This window comes from Globicephala melas, chromosome X (genome assembly GCF_963455315.2).
Source record: "Globicephala melas chromosome X, mGloMel1.2, whole genome shotgun sequence".
NCBI lineage: Eukaryota > Metazoa > Chordata > Mammalia > Artiodactyla > Delphinidae > Globicephala > Globicephala melas.
In genome coordinates, this window is record NC_083335.1 from 95118785 (window position 1) to 95146605 (window position 27821).

The 27821-nt window shown below is 35.4% G+C and overlaps 1 protein-coding gene across 1 annotated transcript in view; it reads right to left on the reverse strand.

Moving 5' to 3' along the window:
• CFAP47 (cilia and flagella associated protein 47) overlaps positions 1-27821 on the reverse strand; it is a 471409-nt gene that overhangs the window by 16333 nt on the left and 427255 nt on the right. Inside the window, 5 exon segments of the mRNA XM_070044670.1 lie at positions 3480-3651; positions 17049-17201; positions 20555-20649; positions 22324-22489; positions 22706-22767. Coding sequence (XP_069900771.1) covers positions 3480-3651; positions 17049-17201; positions 20555-20649; positions 22324-22489; positions 22706-22767 — 648 coding nt within the window.

Sequence of the window (27821 nt, forward strand, 5' to 3'; positions counted from 1 at the left end):
GACACTACATAATGATCAAGGGATCAATCCAAGAAGAAGATATAACAATTGTAAATATTTATGCACCCAACATAGGAGTACCTCAATACATAAGGCAAATGATAACAGCCATAAAAGGGGAAATCGACAGAAACACAACCATAGTAGGGGACTTTAACACCCCACTTTCACCAATGGACAGATCATCCAAAATGAAAATAAATAAGGAGACACAAGCTTTAAATGACACATTAAACAAGATGGACTTAATTCATATTTACAGGACATTCCATGCAAAAACAACAGAATACACTTTCTTCTCAAGTGCTCATGGAACATTCTCCAGGATACATCATATCTTGGGTCACAAATCAATCCTTAGTAAATTTAAGAAAATTGAAATCATACTAAGTATCTTTTTGGACCACAGTGCTATGAGACTAGATATTGTGGAGGCTAAACAATACATTACTAAGTTATCAAGAGATCACTGAAGAAATCAAAGAGGAAATCAAAAAATACCTAGAAGCAAATGACAATGAAAACACAATGACCCAACCCTATGGGATGCAGCCAAAGCACTTCTAAGAGGGAAGTTTATAGCAATACAATCCTACCTCAGGAAACAAGAAACATCTCAAATAAACAATCGAACCTTACACCTAAAGCAATCAGAGAAGGAAGAACAAAAAAACCCCAAAGTTAGTAGAAGGAAAGAAATCATAAAGATCAGATCAGAAATAAATGAAAAAGGAATGAAGGAAACAATAGTAAAGATCAATAGAACTAAAAGCTGGTTCTTTGAGAAGATACACACAATTGATAAACCATTAGCCAGACTCATCAGTAAAAAAAGGGAGAAGACTCAAATCAATAGAATTAGAAATGAAAAGGGAGAAGTAACAACTGACACTGCAGAGATAAAAAGGATCATGAGAGATTACGACAAGCAACTATATGCCAATAAAATGGACAACCTGGAAGAAATGGACACATTCTTAGAAAAGCACAACCTTCCAAGACTGAACCAGAAAGAAACAGAAAACATAAACAGACCAATTGCAAGCACTGAAATTGAGACTGTGATTAAAAATTTTCCAACAAACAAAAGCCCAGGAACAGATGGCTCCACAGGTGAATTCTGTCAAACATTTAGAGAAGAGCTAACATCTATCCTTTCCAAACTCTTCCAAAATATAGCAGAGGGAGGAACACACCCAAACTCATTCTATGAGGCCACCATCACCCTGATACCAAAACCAGACAAAGATGTCACAAAGAAAGAAAATTACAGGCCAGTATCACTGATGAACATAGATGCAAAAATCCTCAACAAAATACTAGCAAACAGAATCCAACAGCACATTAAAAGGATCATACACCATGATAAAGTGAGGTTTATCCCAGGAATACAAGGATCCTTCAATATATGCAAATCAATCAACGTGATACACCATATTAACAAATTGAAGGATAAAGCCATATGGTTATCTCAATAGATGCAGAAAAAGTTTCCGACAAAATTCAACACCCATTTATGATAAAAACCTTCCAGAAAGTAGGCATAGAGAGAACTTACCTCAATATAATAAAGGCCATATATGACAAACCCACAGCCAACATCATTCTCAATGGTGAAAAACTCAAATCATTTCCTCTAAGATCAGGAAAAAGACAAGGTTGTCTGCTCTCACCACTATTATTCAACATAGTTTTGGAAGTTTTAGCCACAGCAATCAGAGAAGAAAAAGAAATAAAAGGAATCCAAATCAGAAAAGAAGAAGTAAAGCTGTCACTGTTTGTAGATGACATGATACTATACATAGAGAATCCTAAAGATGCTACCAGAAAACTACTAGAGCTAATCAATGAATTTGGTACAGTAGCAGGATACAAAATTAATGCACAGAAATCTCTTGCTTTCCTATACACTAATGATGAAAAATCTGAAAGAGAAGTTAAGGAAACACTCCCATTTACCATTGTAGCAAAAAGAATGAAATACCTAGGAACATACCTACCTAAGGAGACAAAAGACCTGTGTGCAGAAAATTATAAGACACTGATGAAAGAAATTAAAGACGGTGCAAACAGATGGAGAGATATACCATGTTGTTGGACTGGAAGAATCAACATTGTGGAAATGACTATACTACAGATTCAATGCAATCCCTATCAAACGACCAATGGCATTTTTCACAGAACTAGAACAAAAAAATTTCCCAATTTGTATGGAAACACAAAAGACTCCGAATAGCCTAAGAAATCTTGAGAAAGAAAAATGGAGTGGAAGGAATCAGGCTCCCTGTCTTCAGACTATACTACAAATCTACAGTAATCAAGACAATATTGTAGTGGCACCAAAACAGAGATATAGATCAATGGAACAGGATAGGAAGCCCAGAGATAAACCCACGCACATATGGTCACCTTATTTTTGATAAAGGAGGCAAGAATATACAATGGAGAAAAGACAGCCTCTTCGATAAGTGGTGCTAGGAAAAGCTGGACAGCTACATGTAAAAGAATGAAATTAGAACACTCCCTAACACCATACACAAAAATAAACTCAAAATGGAGTAAAGTCCTAAATGTAAGGCCAGACACTATCAAACTCTTAGAGGAAAACATAGGCAGAACACTCTATGACATACATCACTGCAAGATCCTTTTTGACCCACTTCCTAGAGAAATGGAAATACAAATAAACAAATTCGACCTAATGAAACTTAAAAGCTTTTGCACAGCAAAGGAAACCATAAACAAGACGAAAAGACAACCCTCAGAATGGGAGAAATGATTTGCCAATTAAGCAACTGACAAAGGATTAATCTCCAAAATTTACAAGCAGCTCATGCAGCTCAATATCAAAAACAGAGACAACTGAATCCAAAAATGTGCAGAAAACCTCAATAGACATTTCTCCAAAGAAGATATACAGATTGCCAGCAAACACATGAAAGGATGCTCAACATCACTAGTCATTAGAGAAATGCAAATCAAAACTATAATGAGGTATCACCTCACACCAGTCAGAATGGCCATCATCAAAACATCTACAAACAATAAATGCTGGAGAGGGTGTGGAGAAAAAGGAACCCTCTTTCACTGTTGATCAGAATGTAAATTGATACAACCACTATGGAGAACAGTATGGAGGTTCCTTAAAAAACTAAAAATAGAACTACCATACGACCCAGCAATCCCGCTACTGGGCATATACCCTGAGAAAACCATAATTCAAAAAGAGTCATGTACAGGCTTCCCTGGTGGCACAGTGGTTAGAGTCCGCCTGCCAATGCAGGGGACACGGGTTCGTGCCCCGGTCCGGGAAGATCCCACATGCCGCGGAGCGGCTGGGCCCGTGAGCCATGGCCGCTGAGCCTGCGCATCTGGAGCCTGTGCTCCGCAACGGGAGAGGATGCAGCAGTGGGAGGCCCGTGTACTGCAAAAAAAAAAAAGAAAAAAAAGAAAGAAAATAGGGGTGAAAGCAGGTTTACCTCAGTGGTTTCTTTGGTGCAAATATCAGACTGAAGACCAATGTTACCCTTTCAGCCTTGATATTATAAGATTTTTTAATGTAATATAAAGCCACGCAGGATTCCAAATTAGCCTTCACAGCTTCAGATTCAAATTGAATTTCATATTCAAATTCACGTTTTACAGGTATATCTAAGAAAATTAAGATTAAAATGCATTTTAATTCGATTAAATATGTATAGGTTGAAAATCAATTATGTCAGCATTAATCATGCACAAGTATTTAGAGGGAGGAAGATGGTATATGTTATTTAGCTTTGTGTTCATAATACCTATTGCATTACCAGATATATAATAGTACTCAGTATGCTTTTGTTAAAAGGTAAATAAATGAATGAACATAAAAAAAAAAATACATGCACCCATCATCCTTAAATTCCACTATCTTAAATCCTTAAAATTCAGACTTATGAAACAAGAAATAGCCAAGTGGAAACTAAAAATCAATATTTACTATAAAATAAAAATAATGACATGCTCTCTATAAAAAATATATTAAAAGCCTATAGACTTGTAATTTATAAAGAACGATTTGAATTAAGTTCAAACAATATTAAAACTGCATCCCAGTCTATTAGGGCAGGATTTTCAAACACTGGTATATTTTATTTTTTGGCCACATTGCACGGCTTGCGGGATCTTAATTCCCGGACCAGGGATTGAACCTGTGCCCTCAGCAGTGAAAATGTGGAGTCCTAACTACTGGACCACCAGGGAATTCCCTGGTAAAGTTTAATACAAGAGAGAGTTCTTCATTAGTCTTGGGTTATTATAGACAATATGGTTAACTGTATTTTCTTACCTAGTAGGTTACCAGAGGAAAGTTAATTATAGCAGGGTTTTGTTAGGTACATGTGAAAAATATCTTAAATTCAAGACTGGCATGTAGAAGAGAAGCACAAGCATTTATTATATTTATGCTCCATGTCCATCTAAGGAGCCCAACTTGCAAATCAAGAAGTTTGTTGCACATAGATCATGGAAGAGAGCTCCAGAGAACCATGACTTGACCTGGTCCACAGCTGAGCTAATTTCTAAAGTCTGTCTCTAGTGTGTAAAGGTAAACGCGATCCTTGGATTCACAGAACTGACAGCCACCTCTAAGCAATCCTAACAGAAACCAGACCACCTTTCAGAAGTAACTGATTATAATTTCTGCCACAGAACTCTGAAAAATAGCTTGGCTGTAACAAGCCTGAGTCACATTTAATGATTACTCAGCAAACCTTATTAATGTAAAATAACTGACTGACCCACACCCTTACAAGATCTTTTTTTTTTTTCCACGTGTAAAAATAAATCTCTGACCTCCTGAATTGCTAGTTCTCATCCTGTTGACAAAATCGGCAACTGTTGTTCCTATCAATAACCATTCTTTGTTGTAGCAAAATCAACATGTCTACTTTAATGTGTCTATTTGTTTTGGGGACAGGATATGGAAATGTATAGGAAGCAGCATTCCATACAGAGAAGCAGTATTTAAGAATTTTAGAGTGTTTAGTGGGAGATGAAATTTCCACTGCATTCAAATGACATATTTTTCAAAGTAAATACTGTATGTAGTTGAGATTTGCATCTGTTTCTGCTTAATTATTGAAGCCTTTATGGGAATGGCTGTGTTAGAATCAAGATAGGAAACGAGAAGCTAAATTTAGTTTCAGAAGCATTGAACCCCTTGTGGGGAATCGTCTCTACGGATGTCATAATTCCAATCATAAGAAAACCCACTGGTACAAAAAACAGAGATGATTATCTGCAAGGGACAGGGGGTGAGGCAACTAGGAATTTTTTTCAAACTACACATAATTTTTTCAAACTACACATATCCCCCTTACCTGTAACTTGAATATGTTGATACTAGCACCTAAGGGAGAGGGACAGAATTGGGTTGTACAAAATCGTAAACTGACATTCTGTATCGTGTCTTAAAGCTATCATAATAGAGTCTCTGCATTTTACTTGAAAAGTCATATTATCAAGTTAAAAACATGCCTTTTGCTAAGTGGAAGAAAATCTGTATAGTACTTTTATGTGGACATGGTTGATAAGAGCTAAATCAGTGAGGCCAGTGTAAATTAACTATCATCTGATTGTTGTATAAAATTAATCACTCATGACAAACATAGCTCATAACTTTAAGAGAGTAATTGCACATTTCTAAAAAAAATATCTAAATAAATGTAGCTGCTCTTAATACAGTTTGTAATTTCAAAGTTACAGGTCAACAGTTCTTGGGACTACTGTAACAAATACAGGAGGAAAATTCTGTCCTTAGCAGTCCCTTAAAAAGACACTTGATGATGGCCATTCTGACTGGTGTGAGACGATATCTCATTGTAGTTTTGATTTGCATTTCTCTAATAATTAATGATGTTGAGCATTCTTTCATGTGTTTCTTGGCAATCTGTATCTCTTCTTTGGAGAAATGTCTATTTAGGTCTTCTGCCCATTTTTGGGTTGGGTTGTTTGTTTTTTTGTTATTGAGCTGCATGAGCTGCTTGTAAATCTTGGAGATTAATCCTTTGTCAGTTGCTTCATTTGCAAATATTTTCTCCCATTCTGAGGGTTGTCTTTTGGTCTTGTTTATGGTTTCCTTTGCTGTGCAAAAGCTTTGAAGTTTCATTAGGTCCCATTTGTTTATTTTTGTTTTTATTTCCATTTCTCTAGGAGGTGGGTCAAAAAGGATCTTGCTGTCAAAAAATCTAGAAACAATAAATGCTGGAGAGGGTGTGGAGAAAAGGGAACACTCTTGCACTGCTGGTGGGAATGTGAATTGGTACAGCCACTATGGAGAACAACATGGAGGTTCCTTAAAAAACTAAAAATAGAACTACCATACGACCCAGCAATCCCACTACTGGGCATATACCCTGAGAAAACCATAATTCAAAAAGAGTCATGTACCAAAAGGTTCATTGCAGCTCTATTTACAATAGCCAGGAGATGGAAGCAACCTAAGTGTCCATCATTGGATGAATGGATAAAGAAGATGTGGCACATATATGCAATGGAATATTACTCAGCCATAAAAAGAAACTAAATTGAGTTATTTGTGGTGAGGTGGATGGACCTAGAGTCTGTCATACAGAGTGAAGTAAGTCAGAAAGAGAAAGACAAATACCGTATGCTAACACATATATATGGAATCTAAGAAAAAAAAAATGTCACGAAGAACCTAGGGGTAAGACGGGAATAAAGACACAGACCTACTAGAGAATGGACTTGAGAATATGGGGAGGGGGAAGGGTAAGCTGTGACAAAGTGAGAGAGTGGCATGGACATATATACACTACCAAACATAAAATAGATAGCTAGTGGGAAGCAGCCGCATAGCACAGGGAGATCAGCTCGGTGCTTTGTGACCACCTAGAGGGGTGGGATAGGGAGGGTGGGAGGGAGGGAGACGCAAGAGGGAAGAGATATGGGAACATATGTATATGTATAACTGATTCACTTTGTTATAAAGCAGAAACTAACATACAATTGTAAAGCAATTATACTCCAATAAAGATGTTAAAAAAAAAGACTTGAACTCATGAAATTAATAGGATAAATATATATTTAATTTCAATTGTGTTTTAACAGGTACTGAAATATTTACTAAACTTTTTTTTTTTTTTTGTATTTTACAATATATAATGGTTATCACAGGCTTGTCTAAAAGCACTTCCCATTTTCAATGGTCTCCCATTCTCTGAAGATTTTCATAAACTGCTCACTAAGACCTGTAGAATTTGCCCCAGTAAAACTTCCTAGCTACGGCTAAATTCATGAATATGAGGCAGATAATTTTGTTTCCACAGCCAACATCTAAACAGACTTTAAAAACGTTTTTCTTATCATTTATATTTTCATTTCTTTATTCATTCAATGAATAATAATTGAAAGCTTTCCTTGAAATGACAAATAAGGTTCTTGTCCTCATGGAGCTTTATGATTGGGAGGGAAAAACTGCCAATAAACTACCAATTATATCACTAGTTTTTAAATGACTACTGTGATAACGGCTACTATGGAGAAGCAGAAGAGACTATGAGAGCAAAGGTCCTGGGAACTTGACTTCTAAGGTCCTGAGGAGGTGACCAGTACACCAAAGTTGAAAGGCGATAAGGGTTTCCTGGATGTAGAGAGAAAGTAAATGCCTCCTAGGCATCAGAGCAGCATGGGGAATTTTTCCATGGTGGAAACCACCTTGGCTCATTTGAGAAAGAACTTAAGCAGGTGGAGCAAAAGGGAGTAGGAAGAACTTGTCAAGAGATGAAATGGGCAAAATAGGCAAGACCATGCAGAGTACAGTGACGATTTGGGACTTCTAAGAATAACAAGAGCCTACTGAATGTTTTAAGTATGGAAGTGATGTGATCGTTGAATGGTAAATTGAGCCACAGGGGATTAGGAGAGAAGGTAATGAAGTTTCTGCAGTAGTTCAGGCCATGTGGTGACTTTCACAAGGGTGAGAGGAAGATGTAGATTAAGCTCAAGCAATGCCCTGTGATGTGTGAAGTGGCAGCTACATGAGCAGTCCTGACTGGTAACTAGAATCATGAGCTTATCACTTCAGTACTGTATTCATACCCTTAACATATTGATACATACAAAATATTTAATCAAACAGGTTTCAGAGAATTGTAGAATATGAGATATCTATATCTTTCTATCTATCTATTGATCATTTACTGTCTCATAAAATAATGATGGTAATAATCATTTGGGTATGACAGCAAGGTCATTATATTGAATAAGAGGGGTATGTCTCCATCCAGATATTATGCCTGCATAATTATCATTCAATCTAATGCTTGTATCATCATGCCCATAAATCATGCAATGGGCACTATGTTGGCCAAGGGTGCCTATTACTTGGGTGAATTTTCTCAGGGCAATGACTGCATTTTATTCAATGTGGAAGAATATTAGTAATTTTTAAAAAGAGAACGCTTGATTAAATATGATAAATAATCAAAAAGTACTGAATTTTAACCAATTTATTTGCAAAATGTACTTTGAAATTATGTATTTTATACCATATATATTTTAATCTGTAAGAAATACGTTTCATAGTAAACCGAACCAAAATGTCTCAATTATAGAGAAATGAATATCAAAGTATAAAGAACAATATTATTCATGCTCCTTCCCTAAATTTCTATAGTTGTCTCTTCATTAATAACAGGCATCTACATTTGTTTGAAAGAACATAGTAATCATACAAGGAATGAATGGAGTACTGAAGACAAATCTGAAATAGGATGACGACAACAAGGTATTCAAAGAAAAGAGAGGATACTGGATAAACTACCTAAAGCTATTTTCTTTGAACGGATAATGAAGAATGTGCCGTCTGCACATTCTTATTATTTTTTTACAAAATTGTGTACCTTTTTGAAGGGGTATTTCATTTACATGCTTTACTGCACTTTCATAAGGTCATTTAATAGACCAAACATTTTGATTAACTTAAAATAACTGCATGGTCCTTTAATACAACTGCAAGCACTACAAAATGAAAATTAAAGGAAGAAAGTGGCCACATAGCTGATGCTCTTCTTACATGTTTCATTTTAAACAAGAAACCAGAAATAAAAGATAAAGGAACTTCTTGTAACATAAATATTTTATCTAACCTTTTAGCAATGAGCACCCAATTTCAGACTCTAAGATTTAGGTACCACATTTTCGTACTTTCTTTTTTGATAGAATATTCTTTTGTGTATTAATGACAAAACCCACTGAATGACATTGAAAGAATCATGTTTCCATCTCAACATGTCATTTGTCAGTGACTGAAGACAGGCCCTCTAGTTACATCACTGTCAGAGAATGCCCAAACAGAGCTTTAAATGATAATAATGGTAATATCTAACACTTCTGAGACACTTACTGAGAATCAGGCACTTTTAAGGATTCTATGTATTTGCACTTAATCTTAAAAAAATATCCTATGAAATAGATACCATTACTATCTCCATACTACAATTGAAGAAACAAAGTTTATAAACAACTAAAGTAATTTTGTCAAGGCCCTACAGAGACTAAATGGAAGAACCCAAGCTGTCTGTGTTCAGGTGTCACAACCTAGGATACCAGGCCTGTCAAGTGGCACAACTGCTGGGAAGACGCCATCAGCAGCTGCATCTGGAAATGTGCAGGCCACCACCTGCGCAAGCGGGTGTGATGGCCCTCAGGGCAGAGGCCTGGGTCACTCAAACATTTAGATCCTGATCAGAGGAAGAGGAGCCAACAACAGAGATGGAGAAGGGAGAGATAAATAAAGCTAGTCATGACAGCCAAGAACAGAAATTTCTTTAACTGGGTCAACTGGTAAATGCTGCCGACGCGTAAGCTCAGAACACAAATCTGACCACTGGATTAGGCATATTGGATAAGCTTGACAATCTTGTCAGGGGTACTCTCATTAGAGTAGTTACGACAGAAGGCTTAATGGAGTGAGCGGAGTAGAGAAAGCAAAATGAAGAGAAGCAGAGGAAAGGATCAAATCTAGAGGCCAATATGGGGTCATGGGAGGACCAATGACGAGCTTCTCAGGAGCTGTTTGTGATCACAGACCAAACTCAACATGGTGTTTACACTCAACACGTAAACAACATGCAACAAGATGACTGGCCTGGGGGGTGAAATGGCGCCCAGTGTGACACATAAATCAGCAAATCAGGCACAAAAAAAGACAATAGATTAATCAAAGAAAAACAGCCTCAAGCTACTGAACACTGGGAAATAACAGGAAGAGGCATGAATCTGTTATGCAGTTCAATGGCAAAACTACTCTCACAGAAAAAGTCCCATAGAGAGAGCATCACCGAACTAATCTCCAGAGAGGCACAAAGAAGGCACGGACTAGGAGTTACTTAGGAAGAATAAACACAACTATAGGGGAAATTCTGTCCACACGGTATAATTTGTAGTCTTATAGAAGTGACATTTCAAAATACAGTCTAAAAATAAAAGTATTATAATATCCCAGTAGGGCAACACCAATTGATTTAAATAGTACAGGTGCATAAATCCAACATATAGGATAGATGTTTGTTGAATTCCTTCACAACAGTTTGTGTCATGTTAAATTTTGGCATCTCTGGGACTCAGCATAATACCTGGGAGCAAAGATGCTCCCTAGATTGTTGCTGAATAAAAAAGATATGAAAGCGATCAATCTTCATTAACTCAATGGTATGTGTGAGGAGTCAGGGTGGAAAGAGAACAGAGAGGTCCTGGTATTTTCATTTAATGAGGTTTGATAGTTTTATTGGACTCTCAGGGAAAGAAGATGATGAAGATAAAGGGAAATAATGGGAAGGCAGTGGTGGGGATCCTTATTTCCTACTGATCATGTTTACATAGAGAGGCTTATTCACTCACTAGAAGGGAAAGTTATGGGAGGAAAAAAAATCTCAGCATCAATCTGCCTCCTCCATCATGATCTGCCATCCAAGGAAAAGCAACATATCTGATCCGTGAATTTGGGTGAAGAAATGAAGCATGAGCAGATGAGCAGACCCTTTTTTTTCTTTCCCGATGTCCTGAATCCAGGATGTACACTTTCTCTTTCTTCTTCATGTGTTGGTTGTTTATTTCTATAGGGAGTCTACAACTGGCTAGGTTGGGGTTAATGCACTTGATTTTGGTGGAAGGTATTAATAAGCCCAAACAAATCCAAAGTCATTTTCCAGTTCACCTTTATATAAAGGTACCTTTTGATCTCCATCTGCTTTATTTCTACATCTATTTCTCAGATGCTTATAAATTCGGATGAGGGAATACAGGGTGTAATTAATGATCACACCTAAAAAAGCCCCATCAAAGTTCAAGCCACAGAGTGAAGTGCTCTAATTTCTACCATAAGGGATTTAAGAGACTACAGGAAGTACAAAATGGCTTAAACAACATGATTCTTTTGAATTCTATATAATGTGTTGAGTAAACTACAATTAAATGACACGCGTAGGTGAAAACAGCTGGTTTGCCTTTGCATAAAGTCTAAAATAGTATTCAGACTTGTGACCAGACTTGTCCCTCCATAAAGAAATAGGTGAGAAGGAAAGGGCGAGCAGGGAGAATTACAGAGTGCATGTAAGTTGGTTACATCTTTGGAATAACAGCAGTGAAAGGAATCCAGTTATTACCAGATGCTTTTAAGGAACTCAGAAAAGAGAGAGGTCAACTGATTTATTAAATATTCAGAGAAAAGACACTAAGACAGAGAAAAACATTAAAGTTGAGAGGGGACTGAACAAACGTACTTCTGTGTAGCAAGACATGCTTCAGAACAGAAATAAACGTTCACCAATTAAAATGTCTTTTGCCAAAAAATAGATAGCTTCTCGCGTTCGGTGGTACTGAGCAGAGAAAAAGCTATTTTAGAGAGAATGATGGGAAGAGATAAGCCTGCAAGCCTTCCAAATAGTAATTTTCAATAGTAAGCATTACTTTTCATCATGAAAAGTAATGAAGCAGTAAAATATGAACCATATCAAAAGGTGTATTTTCAAGAGCTATTTGAGAGAGACTGTTTTCCTAACATGCCTTTCAAACCTCTCAAAATGATGTTGGCAGCTTCCTTATAGACCCTGCTTATCTAGGAGGAAGCGGATTTTTTTCAGGTAATAAGATTTAATCAATTTCTATTATCAGAATTATAATTTCTTTAGCTTGCAACCTGACAAGAGTACAATTTAAGCAATTTAAAGTAGCAAGAACATAGTAAGATGAGTCCTGGATACAAGCATTTCTTTACCTTCCTTTCCACTTCATGTCATAGAAGCATCAACATTTTCCCTTCAACAGGATAGATTTCAAATAAAAATCAAGGCTTGAACACTAAACTATTAATATTCACTGAAGCGGACTTCCCTGGTAGTGCAGTGGTTAAGAATCCACCTTCCAATGAAGGAGACATGGGTTCGAGTCCTGGTCCGGGAAGATCCCACATGCCGCAGAACACCTAAGCCTGTGCGTCCCAACTACTAAGCCTGTGCTCTAGAGCCCGTGAGCCACGACTACTGAGCCAGCAAACCACAACTACTGAAGCCCACGCACCTAGAGCTCGTGCTCTGCAACAAGAGAAACCACCGCAGTGAGAAGCCTGTGCACCACAACAAAGAGTTGCCTCCACTCGCCACAACTAGAGAAAGCCCGCGTACAGCAACAAAGACCCAATGCAGACATAAATAAATAAATAAATTTATTTATTTTAAAAAAAGAATAAAGAACCCCCCCTTAAAAAAATTCACTGAAGCGTAGTAGGATGACACACAAAACAATGGTTTCACTTCAGAAAGAAACTGGACATTCACTGGGGTACAATTATTATAGGTTGGCTGCTTACTAAAATTATTTTCTATTTTAATAAGAAAGCACTTACATTTATTTATCACTGGAAATTGGAAGTTGTATTACACATCTGAATTCTGAGGTTAATCTACACTAATATTCTTATCTCTGGTATGTATAAACAAACAGAATTTTCTTTGAGTATTGCCTATCAGTTGAAGCAAAGAAAGCCAACAGAATTTCATTTAATTAAAGATTACATTTCCTACATTTGTCTAATGTCACTACATGATTCACTAAGGTAAAATCTATATCCAATTTATAATAACTTTTTTGAGATAAATGGAAATGCTTTGTATCAGTCTGATTCCATTATTAATGGATAGTTCTTTGAAATAGAGAATAACTGAAAAGGCACTGAAATGGAAAATTTCCCTCTCCTCATATAAATTTATTTCACTTTTTATAAATTTAAGCAGTTCGTGATTACACTGGCATTTTGCAATGACAAAACTAAAATTCAACCAAAGGGAAAAAATAAGTTAATATAATTAAGAATTAAATATCTCATTGTGCAACCTAGTAACTGCATTACTATCTCCAACTCTCACATACTTCATACTATCTATAACTAGCCAGTAAATAAAAAGAACACAGTTAGGGTGAACTAATATTTTTGGAATTCCAAAGACCTTTTGAAATACATTGGATACATATAACATAGATACTCATTTCATAATTCCATCTCCAGCTTTTCAAATATTGCCTTGCAAATTTTATAGTGAAAGTGTGTAGGGGAGATTATTCTGACATTTTTGTAATTCATTTAAGAAATATTTATTATTTCTAGTTCCTCTTCTACATTTACTCTCAGAATGTTTATTTGCAAATAATAGAACCCCAGTTTGAATAATCTTTTTTGGAAGACACCAAGGGTTTCATGAAGCAAATGGAAGTGTTGATTAAGTGTGATGGAGCCATGTGTATAAGTCAATGAGCAGGCAGAGAAAGGAGACCTGCAAAGAGAGGAGAAAGCAGGCCTGCATAGAAAAGCAGAGAAATAAATATTCCCTAGCTCTACATATTACAGCTTCAGCAAATAAAGATAAACAGGCTAGAATGACAGTAGGGAACAAATGGTGAATGTAATTCAAGATTATTTTATATAGATTGAATCACGTCAAAAACATTTTAGTAGGGCTTCCCTGGTGGCGCAGTGGTTGAGAGTCCGCCTGCCGTTGCAGGGGACACGGGTTCGTGCCCCGGTCCGGGAAGATCCCACATGCCGCGGAGCGGCTAGGCTCGTGAGCCATGGCCACTGAGCCTGCGCGTCCGGAGCCTGTGCTCCGCCACGGGAGAGGCCACAGCAGTGAGAGGCCCACTTACCACAAAAAAACAAAACAAAACAAAAACATTTTAGTAGGTAAAAGTGATCAAATATCATTTCATACGGAATAGATATTTTTATAGGTGAAAAATTGATGGGTATTGGTACTTTTATATGTCGCAAAGTCATTTTTTATTCAGCAAGTAATGTGTAAACACTACTACTGAAAAAAAGAGCAACAGGATAAAACAGGGTACAAAGTAAAATAGAAGAGAGTGTGATAATAAAGGGAAAGCTGAAACAACTCTGTTTATTGATTGGTCACTTTGTACCGGGCATTATACCTTATGCTAGGGAACCTCTTAGAAAGCTTTTCCCTTGTAAAAGTTTTTGATTTCTACAGGGCTTTAGAAGATAAAGCGATTAGGTTAGGCCTGATGCCAATATGAACAGCTCAGAACCTACTATTTCATCTTTAGGTTTTAAATCTAAAGTATTTGTTAAAACGGTTTTAAAAAATAGTCAGGGGCTTCCCTGGTGGCGCAGTGGTTGAGAGTCCGCCTGCCGATGCAGGGGACACGGGTTCATGCCCCGGTCCGGGAAGATCCCACATGCCGCGGAGCGGCTGGGCCCGTGAGCCTTGGCCGCTGAGCCTGCGCGTCGGAGCCTGTGCTCCGCAACAGGAGAGGCCACAACAGTGAGAGGCCCGCATACCACAAAAAAAAAAAAAAAAAAAAAAGTCAGGCCTGGATTCATGCATTATCCCTTCCACTGCTGCATTGTAGGACCCTGGATAAGTCACTAAACTTCTTTTACTTAGATTTCCTCACTTGTAAAATAAAAATACAGGGATACTATGTGCTTCATAGGGTTTCTTTGATGATAAGTTCTATAATAATACAATAAATACAAAACATAAAACACTTAGCACTGTTCTTGGAAGACTAAGCGCTTAATAAATAAACTGGCATGGATATCAGAAAGGTTCTAATCTGGGTTTGGGGTATGGTAGAAGGCACAGACAGAGTGACAATACTTTATATCAGATAGGTGGCTGAGAGAACTGGAGAATGGAGGGTGGTGCTCGGTTCACAGCAACAGCGGCTGTGCAGAGCCAGCCAGTTAAACCTGGATCCTCATCTCAGTAGGCGATTTGAGATGTTGACCAGAAACTGACTGGAACTCTATCCTACAGAGTGGGGAGACCAGTCTGATGGTAGGAGAGGGATAGGGGTATGTGTGAATTTCCATGCCCAGAAAACACTTGATGTATAATAGGTCCTCATTAAGTACTTTCGGATGGACTGATGATAGATTTTAACAGTTCACAGCAAATAAAATATGGCAGAGACTGCTAATTGTCTCCCCAATATTTACTTTCTCTCTTTTCCTCTTTTTTCATAATAGAATGTCCCCCAGTTTTATCTGGGTCTGTCAAGAGGCATTTCCCAGCCTCAAGTGCAGCTAGGTGTGCCCATATGACTGAGGTCTCACCAGTGGGATAGAAGTAGAAATCACATATGCGTCTTCAGGTCATGGCTTTAAAGGGAACCAGCTTGCTCTTCACTGTGGACATGACTGTAGAACTGATCATGCAGAGGAGGACAACTTAGTGGATGGTGGAGCAACAAGAGAAAAGGAACCTGAATCCCTGATAATCTTGAGGGGCAGAGGCACTGTACTGCCTAAACCATGCACAAGTCCAGGCTTACATGTGAAAGAGAAATACGCCTGTCTTGTTTGTCACTGTTAATTGGTCTTAGTTAAAATAACTGGTTAAATTCCTAACATGTTTCCATCACTCAAGTATGGCCGGAAGTATGAGAGGGTATATATCAAGTTTATTACATCCTAACACCATCTGAGTGGGGCTGAATTAAGTTGAGGGGCTGCTTTCCATATTACTTCAGGAATTTCTTGAACCATTTAAAATGAGCATTTATAACTTAGTAGAAATAGCTGCTATTATAAAATATTAAAAACTATTTTACTATCTCTTGTATATCCTCTCTATACTCTTGTATACTCTCTCTCTCTTCAGTTATACCTCATTTACATTCTCTTATCACTGAAATAACTAGATTAGACACAGAGATGATAGTAGTGAGATTAAAGTAAAAAACTATACATATAAATGAGAAAACTAGAGAAGATATTTTGTTTCTGCAAGGAATTTCATACTTAATTTTGTGGCTAATTTGCTTTTTAAATAATACATAAACATAGATTTCTCCCCTTGATTCTAATAAAACACTGCTATGGAAATTTCCCTTTCAGTGTGAATAGGAGCATTCTACTTTAGTTCATCTGGGAAATAGCTGAAAAATAAAGTTTGCATCATTGAGATTTGATTTTGCCAGACCATAATATTAACTTTTTGAAAAGTCTTATTTAAGGTTCTAAATGTCAGAGGGGTAGTTGTACAAAATATATGTCAATTTATTGATTTATGTCAATTTTTATTGACATAAATTTTATCTAATTTATGTCAATTTTTCTATTTCTTTAAATAAGAAACATTTTATTCAAGGTTCTGCTTCCAAGTTTAAAGCTGAAGCCATGGCTTCAATCTTATTCCTTAAATCAGAAAAAGAGAGTAAAGGAAGAAATTAAAGTTGAAGGAAAATGAAAATTACAGTTACTGTAACTTTTTCTTTCCTCACTGATGACAAAATCACAACCTATTTTTATAAATCCACTGATAACCATAATTATTGTCGCTTTGGAGAAAACTACTATGTGAAGAGAAGAAACATAAGCGAACACTCATTGGACACTGTTTTAATGATATTGTATGTGAAAAATAAATGGGAATGGATTTTCATGCAACTGAGTAATCAGCAACCTGAAATTTAAGGAAAATTGAGTTTTTATTTATTATAATTTTTTATACCCATGACTGTGGTTCTCTTACCTTTGATATCTTCATAAGAATCATATGATTTTCTTTTTGGAATCACTACAAAGTCTGTCAGATCTAAGATAGGATTTTGTCCCCAAAAATCTCCATCCAATGTGACTTCCACCTCCTCTTCTACCCACTTCCTGGATTGACATTTTATGACAACTACAGGAGAGAAATACTTTCAGTTAATTTGACTATTGGGTTATATGATTGTTCTTGAGATAGAAAAAATGAATTATGTTATGAAAAATAAAAGTTCCTTTGGCATACTTTGACACGTCATTGCATCTGGTATTAACACACATACACTCATCCAGTATCAACATACATTGACATTTTGGAAGCAACATGAATATTAAATAATATGTAAAAATAGCATGACAAGAGATAAATCTAGAAGATACACACCAAAGTATAGAAGATTACATTAGGATGTAGAAATGTGATTCAGGGACTGGATTTTTCAGCTAGCTGTATACTCATTGTGGTAAATACCAAACTTTACTTACATAAAAATACTACAGCAAATACCTTCAAATAATTAAAAAAATAAGTTTATTTTATAATAACACTTATAAAATATATTTTATTAAAGTATCTCCTAAACCAAAAATATTAGTTTATTTACATGCACCTTAAAATTCACTTAAATTAAGTAAAATATTTTGATTTCCATTTGTGAATTGCTTTTAAATTTACAAAATACACTATTTAGTAATTAAAAATTGTAACGAATTATTTAAAGTTAATATTAAAATGTTATTACATATTAATTTAGCATACAGCACTAAAACATTAAATATATAACTTTACATATTTCTATATACATATAATTCCAACATTTTCTTATATAAAGTGCAGAAGTTGTTAATGATCTTGTGAGCAACCAAAATATTATGTCTATATCAACTACTAATTATATAAAGGAATATTAATATATTGGCATTAGCTGTATAATATTATGGGGCCATGTATGCTAGAGTCCATATTTAAGAATATTATTTCTCCAAAATATATTAACTGTTATATTTTTATCAGTTCAGATGCACATAGGACATAAATTGAATATGAGATAAAAAGGGAGTCATAATACTAAAAAAGCTTTGAAATGGATTACACTATGCTTTCGTGGCATCAATAATATTGATAATATGTTCATCTGAACAGCAAGATTGGATAATGTCCTCAGATTTATGTGTTTTCACAGTATAGACCACATTTATAGTAAAGAAATGTTTAAAATAAATTTATTTTAATTCTTAAATTTACAGGTTAATACTGAACATTTTGGACTTAGAATATGTGAAATGTACAACAAGGGTACAAAGTTAGATGTAAATTAAGTGGGTTGAAATGGCTGAGGAAAATGTACAAGCTTTTCTGGTTATAATTAGCTTCAGTCCTAAAGCATTAAATTGGAAATTAGTGTGATCAAAGTTACAATTAGTATCATGTCATTGGTCTTGTCCTGTAAGTCCTTAGGAAATTACTGCCCTAGCAATGCCAGGATTACTAAACCACAATGGATTCACATTCCATTGTCTTTACACTGTGATAGGGAGTACAGTCCTTTTCTAATTATCTACCCCCAAAGGACAGGAGAAAAAGTGGTTCACAGAGCAACAAAAGTACCCTGGGCTTGAGAATAACCTGGGTTATAGATACATAGAAAAAAAAAGAAACAACAAACATTGATGGTGACACAGTTGAGCAGGGAAAGCAATGGGTTATTTCTGATGTGCTCTTAAGAATGAAGAATGGACTGTACTGAAAGTAAATAATATTTACGTATAAAATCATACCCATCTGTTTCTCAAGGGCATTTGTAGAGAAAAAGAATTACTAGAATAGGTTTTAGACTTTTGGTAAAATGATTTAATAACTAGTACACAGTCTGTTCAGAACACAGATGTTACTACTTGGTTGTGCTAATGTAACACAGGCTATTTACAGAACTCACATTTACTTTAAAAATCTAATAATTATGAAAAGAAGTGACTTGATAGAAAATTTCTATGTTTCTGGAGTATATTTAACCTTTGAAGAAAACTGTGCAAGAAATTTGTATTTTCTCATAGGTTTTATTTTAGACTTTAAAAAATCTGCTTTAAGTCTTTAATCTGGGAAAAAAAGCAAGCAGTGTCTGGGGTAGACATGAGCAACACTGCTGTTAGAATCCCAACAGAGTAATGTCTAGGCTGTATTACATCACTTTGATCAGAAGACTATTATAAATTTTAAACTGTTCAGCTCTTTGGAAAGTATAAAAACAACTATGTTTTGAAGGAAATAAAAAAAAAGCATTTTGACATGTTTTTGAAGCATTCCTGAAGATAATTTAGTATATATGAAATATTTATGTGTTGATAATTTTTTGTTGTTGATAATTTTTTAACTCAAGAGTAAAAATATTTCAAGTAAAACAAATGACATTTATTGTCAAAGGTACTGTTAGTTATGTGGATTTTCACTCCAGTTAAAATTAAACTACACAAGGAAATATATAATCTTGGCCTTCCTTTATAACCAGTGTCTCTGGGGAAATGCTGTTATTCACAAGCAAAACTGACTATTTTCTCTTCTAAGTGTGGTGACATAATTTGTATCAGTAAAGACTAGCTCTTTTTCACTAGCAAAGATTGGTATTGGAGGGAGAAGAAAAATTCAAAATTTCAAGACTTCTTTTAGCTTATCTGTGTTGCTCAAGGTGGAGATCAAAAATAGATATCCCTTTGCTGTGCAATTCAGTGATTCTTAGTTATGAAAAACTATGCCTAGAGCCTGGTAAGAGGCTGGGATACTAAATTTCACCTTATGGTTATCTAAGAGGAGTTGTGATTCTTACGCTGACCCTGGGAACAAAACGGGAAAATAAAAGTATGCAGAAGAAGTGAGAAGAGTGTTGGGGAAAGAGAACATACAGAAACTTGAGAGAAGCCTGGAGTATGTGGAGAAAAAAAAGGGTCATTGAGGGAAAAAAAGGCATTTTAAGAGTAGGGATTTTACGTTGCATGTGTGGTGGCCAAGCCCACCTCCCTAAAATCTGTAGTACATTCTGACTGGTTTTTGGAGAACACCATAAAAGTTTTGTATCTGGGACAACTAATAGAGGAATCATTGCCCCCATGAGTTACACAGAAGCTGGAATATGGTGATTAAATGTGATCCAAGAACCCCAGTACCCAGGAATCTTACAGATCTAGCACAGGGCTCTGAGCATATCAAAGAATATGAAATAAAGGGGTCTGAATTTAATGTTATTTCAATCTTAGTTGATTTGTAGGTTTTACCAACAAGGAAGACAACAGGAAATGGTATGGTTTTGTGGAAAGATCATTGGACTTATTGTTAAGAGACAAGATTCAGTCCTAGCATTTCCACCAATAGGGCTAGGTCACTTTACAACCTACTTTCTCTGGACCTGGATTTTCTTACTTGTACAAAGAAGAGATGGGATTAGAAGGCCTCTAAGATACCTAAAATCCTGGTGTTCTCTGACTCTAAGATATACCTACCTTGGGGGAATTTAGGATGTGGTGCCTGTGGGAATCCAAGAATAGGGTATATCCAGCATATTCCTGGGATTTCTTCACTGTCTATCCCCAAAGCTCTAATTAGAAATTAAATTATTAAGAGTGAACAAAAGCATAAACACTTTCAATATTAGCATGAAATGACATATTTTTTAGTAACCTAATGGTGTTTTAGCAAAGCTTGTGAATTTAAACTTTGGCAGAGAAAAACTAAGTATGAAATACAAAACATTTTCTGCAAATGTTGATTTTATAACCATTTCAAACCAAACCCTGGTAAACTGTCACAAAGAAAAATGTAATACAACCATTGTAAGATGCAAGTTAAAACTGAAGAACTTTTTTCTCTACATTCAAAGGTTAGTACAGCAGTTGGCCCTCCATATCTGTGGGTTCCGAATCCACAGATTCAACCAACTGTGAAATTAAAATATTAAAAAAAAAAAAAAAGAAATTCCAGAAAGTTCCAAAAAGCAAAACTTGTATTTACATAGCATTTACATTATATTAGGAATTATAAGTAATGTAGAGGTGATTTAAAGTATATGGGAGGATGTGCATAGGTTATATGCAAATACTATGCCATTTTATATAATGGACTTGAGCAACCATGGATATTGGTATCTGCAGGGGTCCTGGAATCGATACCCCATGGATTCTGAGGGATGACTGTATTGGTATTTACTGATGTGACTAAACTGATTAATCAGAAGTAATACAGTTTCCATATTATGTTCTAAACTGGATGGGCAAAGCACAAAACACAAAAAATACCATTAAGTACAGGACTTCAGAAAGTTATCAGTAATTTACTTTTGGAGGCTACCAGTTAAAAGAAAAAGGGCATTTGTAAAATTATTCTACGTCCATCATACACCATCAGGAGAAAAGCAATACTAGAAAATGATTCTGGTCGTTGTTGAAAACAGGCTTTTCTTATGAAAAATGGAACATAAGACACGACAGGCAGGACCAGCTTCATGGGCATGTGACGTATGCAAGAACTCCACACTTGGAATTGCTCATGTTTGTTTAATGTCTTGAAATTCTTAATACTTTTTGAACAAGGGCCTCCTCATTTTCATTTCCCAGATCACGTCGGCAGTCTTGATTGCAGGAGTGGTACAAAGCATGGGAGAATGGACTCTGAGCCCACAGGAAAGAATTTTCTGAATGTGAAGAAGAAATATGCACATATAGGACAAAGTAAGAATTTCTTTTTAATTAATAAAGTTTCTAGACAAGTATTTAATTAAAATTATAAAAGCAGAGAAAACATTTAAATTTTGCATCATCACTGGAATCTGCTTAAATTTCAGCGAAGCAAAGAGGGGACAAGTAACCTGCATTCTGGCAACGACAGCACACCCTAGTCATGGCAGTATCTCATCAGGACGTCATATATCTGGCACAGTGCCATCACTTGGTGAACACGAGCATCAGAAGTCCTATGCTTTGCCCAGACAAGCTGTTCCAGGTTGTTCTCTAGATACAGACTCAAAAAGGAGTCCCTTTGCATGTATCTGACTATGATTCACTGATACGATACTTAGATTGACTTGTTCCTCACTCTGAACTTCAAATCAGCAACGATATATACAACCCCATATATCAAATATATTTTCCCCCTCTGACCATGTAAATTTGAACACTTCATGAACTTCACATTGCATAACATATAAAAGAAACCGATCATATCAATGCCAGTCAAAATGAAATCATGTTCCTTCAATGTGCTATGTAAATGTTACCTTTTCACCTCTGTGTGCAATTCTTTAAAATTGTCAACAGGCCACCTTTCTCCACTTGCCTTCTTCATTTGAACAATGACCATTGTTTTTTGTAATTTCATAACCTGGGGCACAAATAACACCTGGATATCTACAGTCCCTTTAGGAGGCAATGCAATTCCTGTAAAAAAGAAAAACACACACACAAAAATAAGTTTTAATGTGGTAAACGTTTTTAGAATATAATTTTAACCACAGAAAGTAACCTCTCCTTACTGATGACCTAAATTTTTTAAAATCACTCCTGAACAAAAAATACATTATGCTAAATTATAAGTGCACTTCACTGGCTTCACTAATTTTCCTCAAATGTCACCAAAATTCTTTAAAAAACACATTTTATCCTGAGCCAAGGAGGTTCTCCTGAAGAGGCTGGAAGAATTGAAGAAATGTTCATAGTGATGGCTTGAGTTTCCCAGAGTGATAAAAAAAACCCCATAAAACCCATGGATCTTTTCAAGTCTTACCACATTTTGCATAAGGCAAAGTACAGCAATTTCTGACCCTTTCATTTCTTTGCATATTTTTGTTCTAGACCATAACAGCTCCATGTTTCTGCTTGGAGCCCCAGAATTGCTACCAGTAAACTGTTCATTTCTTTAACTGATTCACGAAGGAAGCCAAAGCTTATTTGTGAAAGAAAGGGGCATCCACTTCAAGTTGTAAAAATCAGAAGACAGAAAAACAGACAGCAATTTCTTGTGTTCTAGTGAATTCGAATTTTTCAACCTTTGCTTTGAATAAGTACCACCTGCGAAAAACTTGTTAGACATGGAGCTTGCTAAGGCCCAACTACAGAGATTCTGATTTGTTCAGTCTGGGCTGGGCCCTCAAAGCTGCGTACTTAAGTAGCAGCTCATGAGATCCAGAAGCAGGTGATCATGAGACCATACTTAGAAAAAAACCCTCTATCTACTGGACGAGTAGTGAGCTTCTAGCCATTTGTAACAGTGAAGATTTCCAAGTGATCGGTGTCTTCCTTTATTTTGAAGAGTAACACTCTTTACAAGAAAATGGGATTACTGACTATATTTTAAAAATTCTTTGTTATAAGATTGATGATATTCAAAGTCATTTTGTCTCAGATGAGAATACTGTACTAAACTATTAAGAACATCAAGAAAGAAAATAGAAAATGGCCCCTCTGCAAAATATCCCAACTCAAAATTCTTATAAATTTTCAAATTTTAAAGTTTATTCCTTCAGGAAATGAAAATTTTCTAAGGTGTACTGTCATACTTAACAATAACTAGTAATTAATATGATTACGAGTTAATATTTATTCACTACTGATTCTATGCCAGGCTCTGTGCTAAGTATTTTTCACACAATTATCTCATTTCATTCTCAGAAAATCGCCATAAACAAGTGTTATTATGTTTCTCATTTTAGAGATGGAGATACTGAGACAATTTGGTTAAACAACTTGCCCAACGTCCCAATGAAAGATCATGTTGTTTACTAAGATATCTGAAAAATTTCTATCTTCAATTTTGCCTTTATGAGTTCTGTATTTTCAACGAATCACTGCATTCAAATAAGTAAAAACAGCAAGAGCCAGAATAAAATAGGATAAAGAGCTGGAATATGATAAAAAAAAAAGCAGAGCTGAGTCAAATAAACCATACATTGCATCTCCAAGGAAAAGTTTAGAAATGATCATTTACCCTTACAAAAGTATATTACCACTAAAAATAGATTATATTATAACTAAAAATAAACCCAGACATTTAGATGGTGTAAGGAGTCAAGACAAAGATACAAAAGGGTACTTCATTGCTAACATCATGCTTTCTTATAATATTTGAAATGAAAGATAATGCTATAACCAATAAGCTCATTTAATTAAAAATCTAGCAGGCTATTTGTGGCTGTAACTTTTTACCAGTCTACAAATAGAACTATAGTTCCCTATTGAATTCACCATACATTTCTTTAACTACTATTACATGCTTAAATAGTAAGTCACTGCAATGTTAATAAACTTCCAAGAAATCACTGAAACTTAGCAATGAAAAGAACTTTGAGAATTTATCAAATTCATTTCATGTCTCACAAATATTTTATATTTTCTGTGGTTTTCCCATCGTCCTTTGCAACACTTTGAGTAGAGACAGAAAAGTCGTCCACACTTCTATCTTATAAAGAATCTAACCTATGTTTTCTTCTAATATCTATATATTTTCATCCTTATAGTTAAATACTCAATCCACTTGTAATTTATCCATATGTAAGGAATGAAGAATGTATCCAATGTTGTTGATTTTCTATATGAGACTAATTATCCAAAAACCAGTTATTTAAAAGTTCAATGATTTGAAATGCCACCTACACGGCATTTCCTTATATATTTTGGTCTTTTTCTGGAGTCCCTAGATTCCTCTTCATGTGTAAGCACCACACTGTTTTAATTATAGATGCTTTATTTTCTACTAGAACTGTCTCCTCCCCCAGCTCATTTTTTTAAAAGAATTTTTCTAAATTTGGAATGAACAGTTAGCTCCAAGAAGGGGATGGCCTGGCAAATAGTTCTTTTAATGGAATTGCCCCACATTTACGCTTTAGGGATCACTGACATTTTTGTCCATTCACGATCTATTCAAGAGCAAGGATATGGCCTTTATTTTTCTCACTTGAGCATTATATTAGGTGCTTCTAGGTTCTTGGAATAGGTTTTCAGCCAGTGTTAGTGTTCAGTGTTGCTGGAGGCTCATTTCAGCATCTTCATATGTGTTTAGCAGGAAGCTGGGAGAAACCACATCAGTTGTTTCTATCTTCTGACTGGGAAATGTAGCTAGTGTGATGATTACTAAATCTATTAGGTTAAACAATCTAGTAAAACATATTCTAAACTCAAAACATTTTCTAAGCTTATCTTTTTCTGTTTTACTCCATTTCCATATAGTAACTACACAAAGTAACTACAGATGTATTTACTTTTTTCTATTACAGTTACCATTCGGGGATTCAAAATGCTAATAAGTATCTAGGGGGAAATATGCACATTTTATTTTACATAATTGATTTTAGGTACTTATATAGTTTATGAGAGAAGTATACATTATTTATATAATTTTGAGACCTGATAATACGTCATATTTAGCATCTGAGAAATATTAAAAAGAGTGGCATTCAATGTATTATTATTATTGTTATTTTGCTTTTGAAATCTGCTATGGCCTAGCTGCACTTAATATTCAAATTTTATTCAGTGTATTCTAATACTGCTATTTTGACTGCTCTTTTGATCAAATGTAATAGAAATATTTATGCACTGATCTCCAATTTGAAATATAGAAATTGTACAATACTTTAATGGAATGAGGTTACTTGCCTTCTTAGAAGAAAATCTTCTCAAGAGCATAAAGTGAGCATAATACTCATTTTAGTAATGAAAATATTTCATTTGGAGAGATTAATTTTTAATCACTTTAGTGGTATTACACTACTGCTCCCCACAGCATAATTTCTAATATTTAGCATGGAATTAGAAATAGCCCATGTCAGGAAATCAAAGAGATACTTAAACATTCTAGCTCCCTAAGTGATGCTATTATTTTTGTTATAGTGGTTTCTTTAATTAATTTATTTATACTTTTGTCAAATGTCTATTTGTTTGTTTTAACTGAAGTACAGTTGATTTACAATATTGTGTTTCAGGTGTATACCAAAGTGATTCAGTTATACGTATATATGTGTATATATCTATATTATTTTCTTTGATTCTATCCCATTAGTTTATTACAACATATTGATTATAGTTCCCTGTGTTATACAGTAGGACCTTGTTGTTTATCTGTTTAATATATGGTAGTGTGCATCTGTTAATCCCCTACTCCCAATTTATCCCTCCTCCATCTTCCCCTTGGTAACCATAGTTTGTTTTCTATGTCTGTGAGTGTCTTTCTGTTTTGTAAATAAGTTCATTTGTACTATTTTTTTTAGATTCCACATATAAGTGATATCATATAATATCTGTCCTTCTCTGTCTGACTTACTTCACTTAGTACGAGAATCTTTAGGTCCATCCATGTTGCTGCTATAGTGGTTTATCTTAAATAAGAAAGCAAGTTTTTATTTCTAAAACATCAAGTCATCAAGAATGTGACTTTTCATCAACCACTTTCACACATGAAATGTGTGCACTTTCTACTTGAATACTTTATATTTTCAATAACTGATTTAATAATCTTTAAATTATCACTAAAAAATAGAACAGAATTGTTAATGTGGTAGTTTGGAGAAGAGTCCTTTCATTGGTTCTTTAGAGATATTATAGGCTGAATTATGCCCCCCTCCCCAACTCATATGTTGAAGTTCTAATTGCCAGTGTCTCAAAAGTGACTGTATTTGAAGTTGGGGACCTTTAAAGAGGTGGTTAAGTTAAAATAAGACTGTTAAGGTAGGCTCTAATCCAGTCTGACTGGTGTCCTTATAAAAAAAGGAAATTGTGACACCAAGACAGACACCAAGGATGCCCACATACAAAGGAAAGACCATGTGAGGGCACAGTGAGAAGGCAGCCAGCTACAAGCCCAATAGAGACACCTTAGAAGAAATCAAATATCTTGGTCCCTTGATTTTGAACTTCCAGCCCCCAGAACTGTGAAAAAATAAATTTATTTTGTTTAATCCACCCAGACTGGTATTTTATTATTGCAGCCCTAGCAAACTGATACATGAAATTATCTTTCCTTCTATGTTATCTCAGAGGCTGAGGCATGGGATGCCACTGAACTTGCTTAGAGACTTTCTAATTCCAGGCTCTCAAAACAGGACAGATAGAGAAATTTGACTCTGACTGCCATTTGGCTGCTATGATCATGGAAAAGCTAGGGATGAAGCAGTATTCCCATCCAACCTGTATCTTGCTGACTGAGGTGCATGTATTGAATGGAAGCATCTATTGAAGAACAAGAAGGGCATTTCAGGGATGGAATTTTCTTCATGAAGGATTAGAGACTGCTGCTGCTTTACTCCTCCATCTTTTATAGAGCGAGCTAATGTCTGAGATTTAATAAAGAACTTGTCCAAAGAAGACACCATTAAAAGGACTAGTGTACAAAAAGTGAGCACTAAGTAGAAGGTCACATTTACTCGTATAGGTCATTGGGGAATAGATACAAATCCATGCTTCTTAGAAAAAAATGTTCAGTTTGAGACATATAATGCTTTTAAAGTAGATATTTGGGATTATTCAACACAAATATGATTGCTAAGGTAAGTTTTACATCATGAACTAAGCACCTGTAAGTTAAAGTTTTATGTTTGCTTTTTTAAAAATCTAAGAATACATTAGCAAAAAATAAACAAATAAAACTTAAAGGAAATACTGATTCCAATGTAAACATTCCACTGCTGGGTCAAAAATGAGTGAAAAGTCCACTATCAGAGCCTCCTGACCAGAGACACAGTAAAGGACAGAGTTTTCTGTTATTGAAGGCCTTCAAGCACATGCT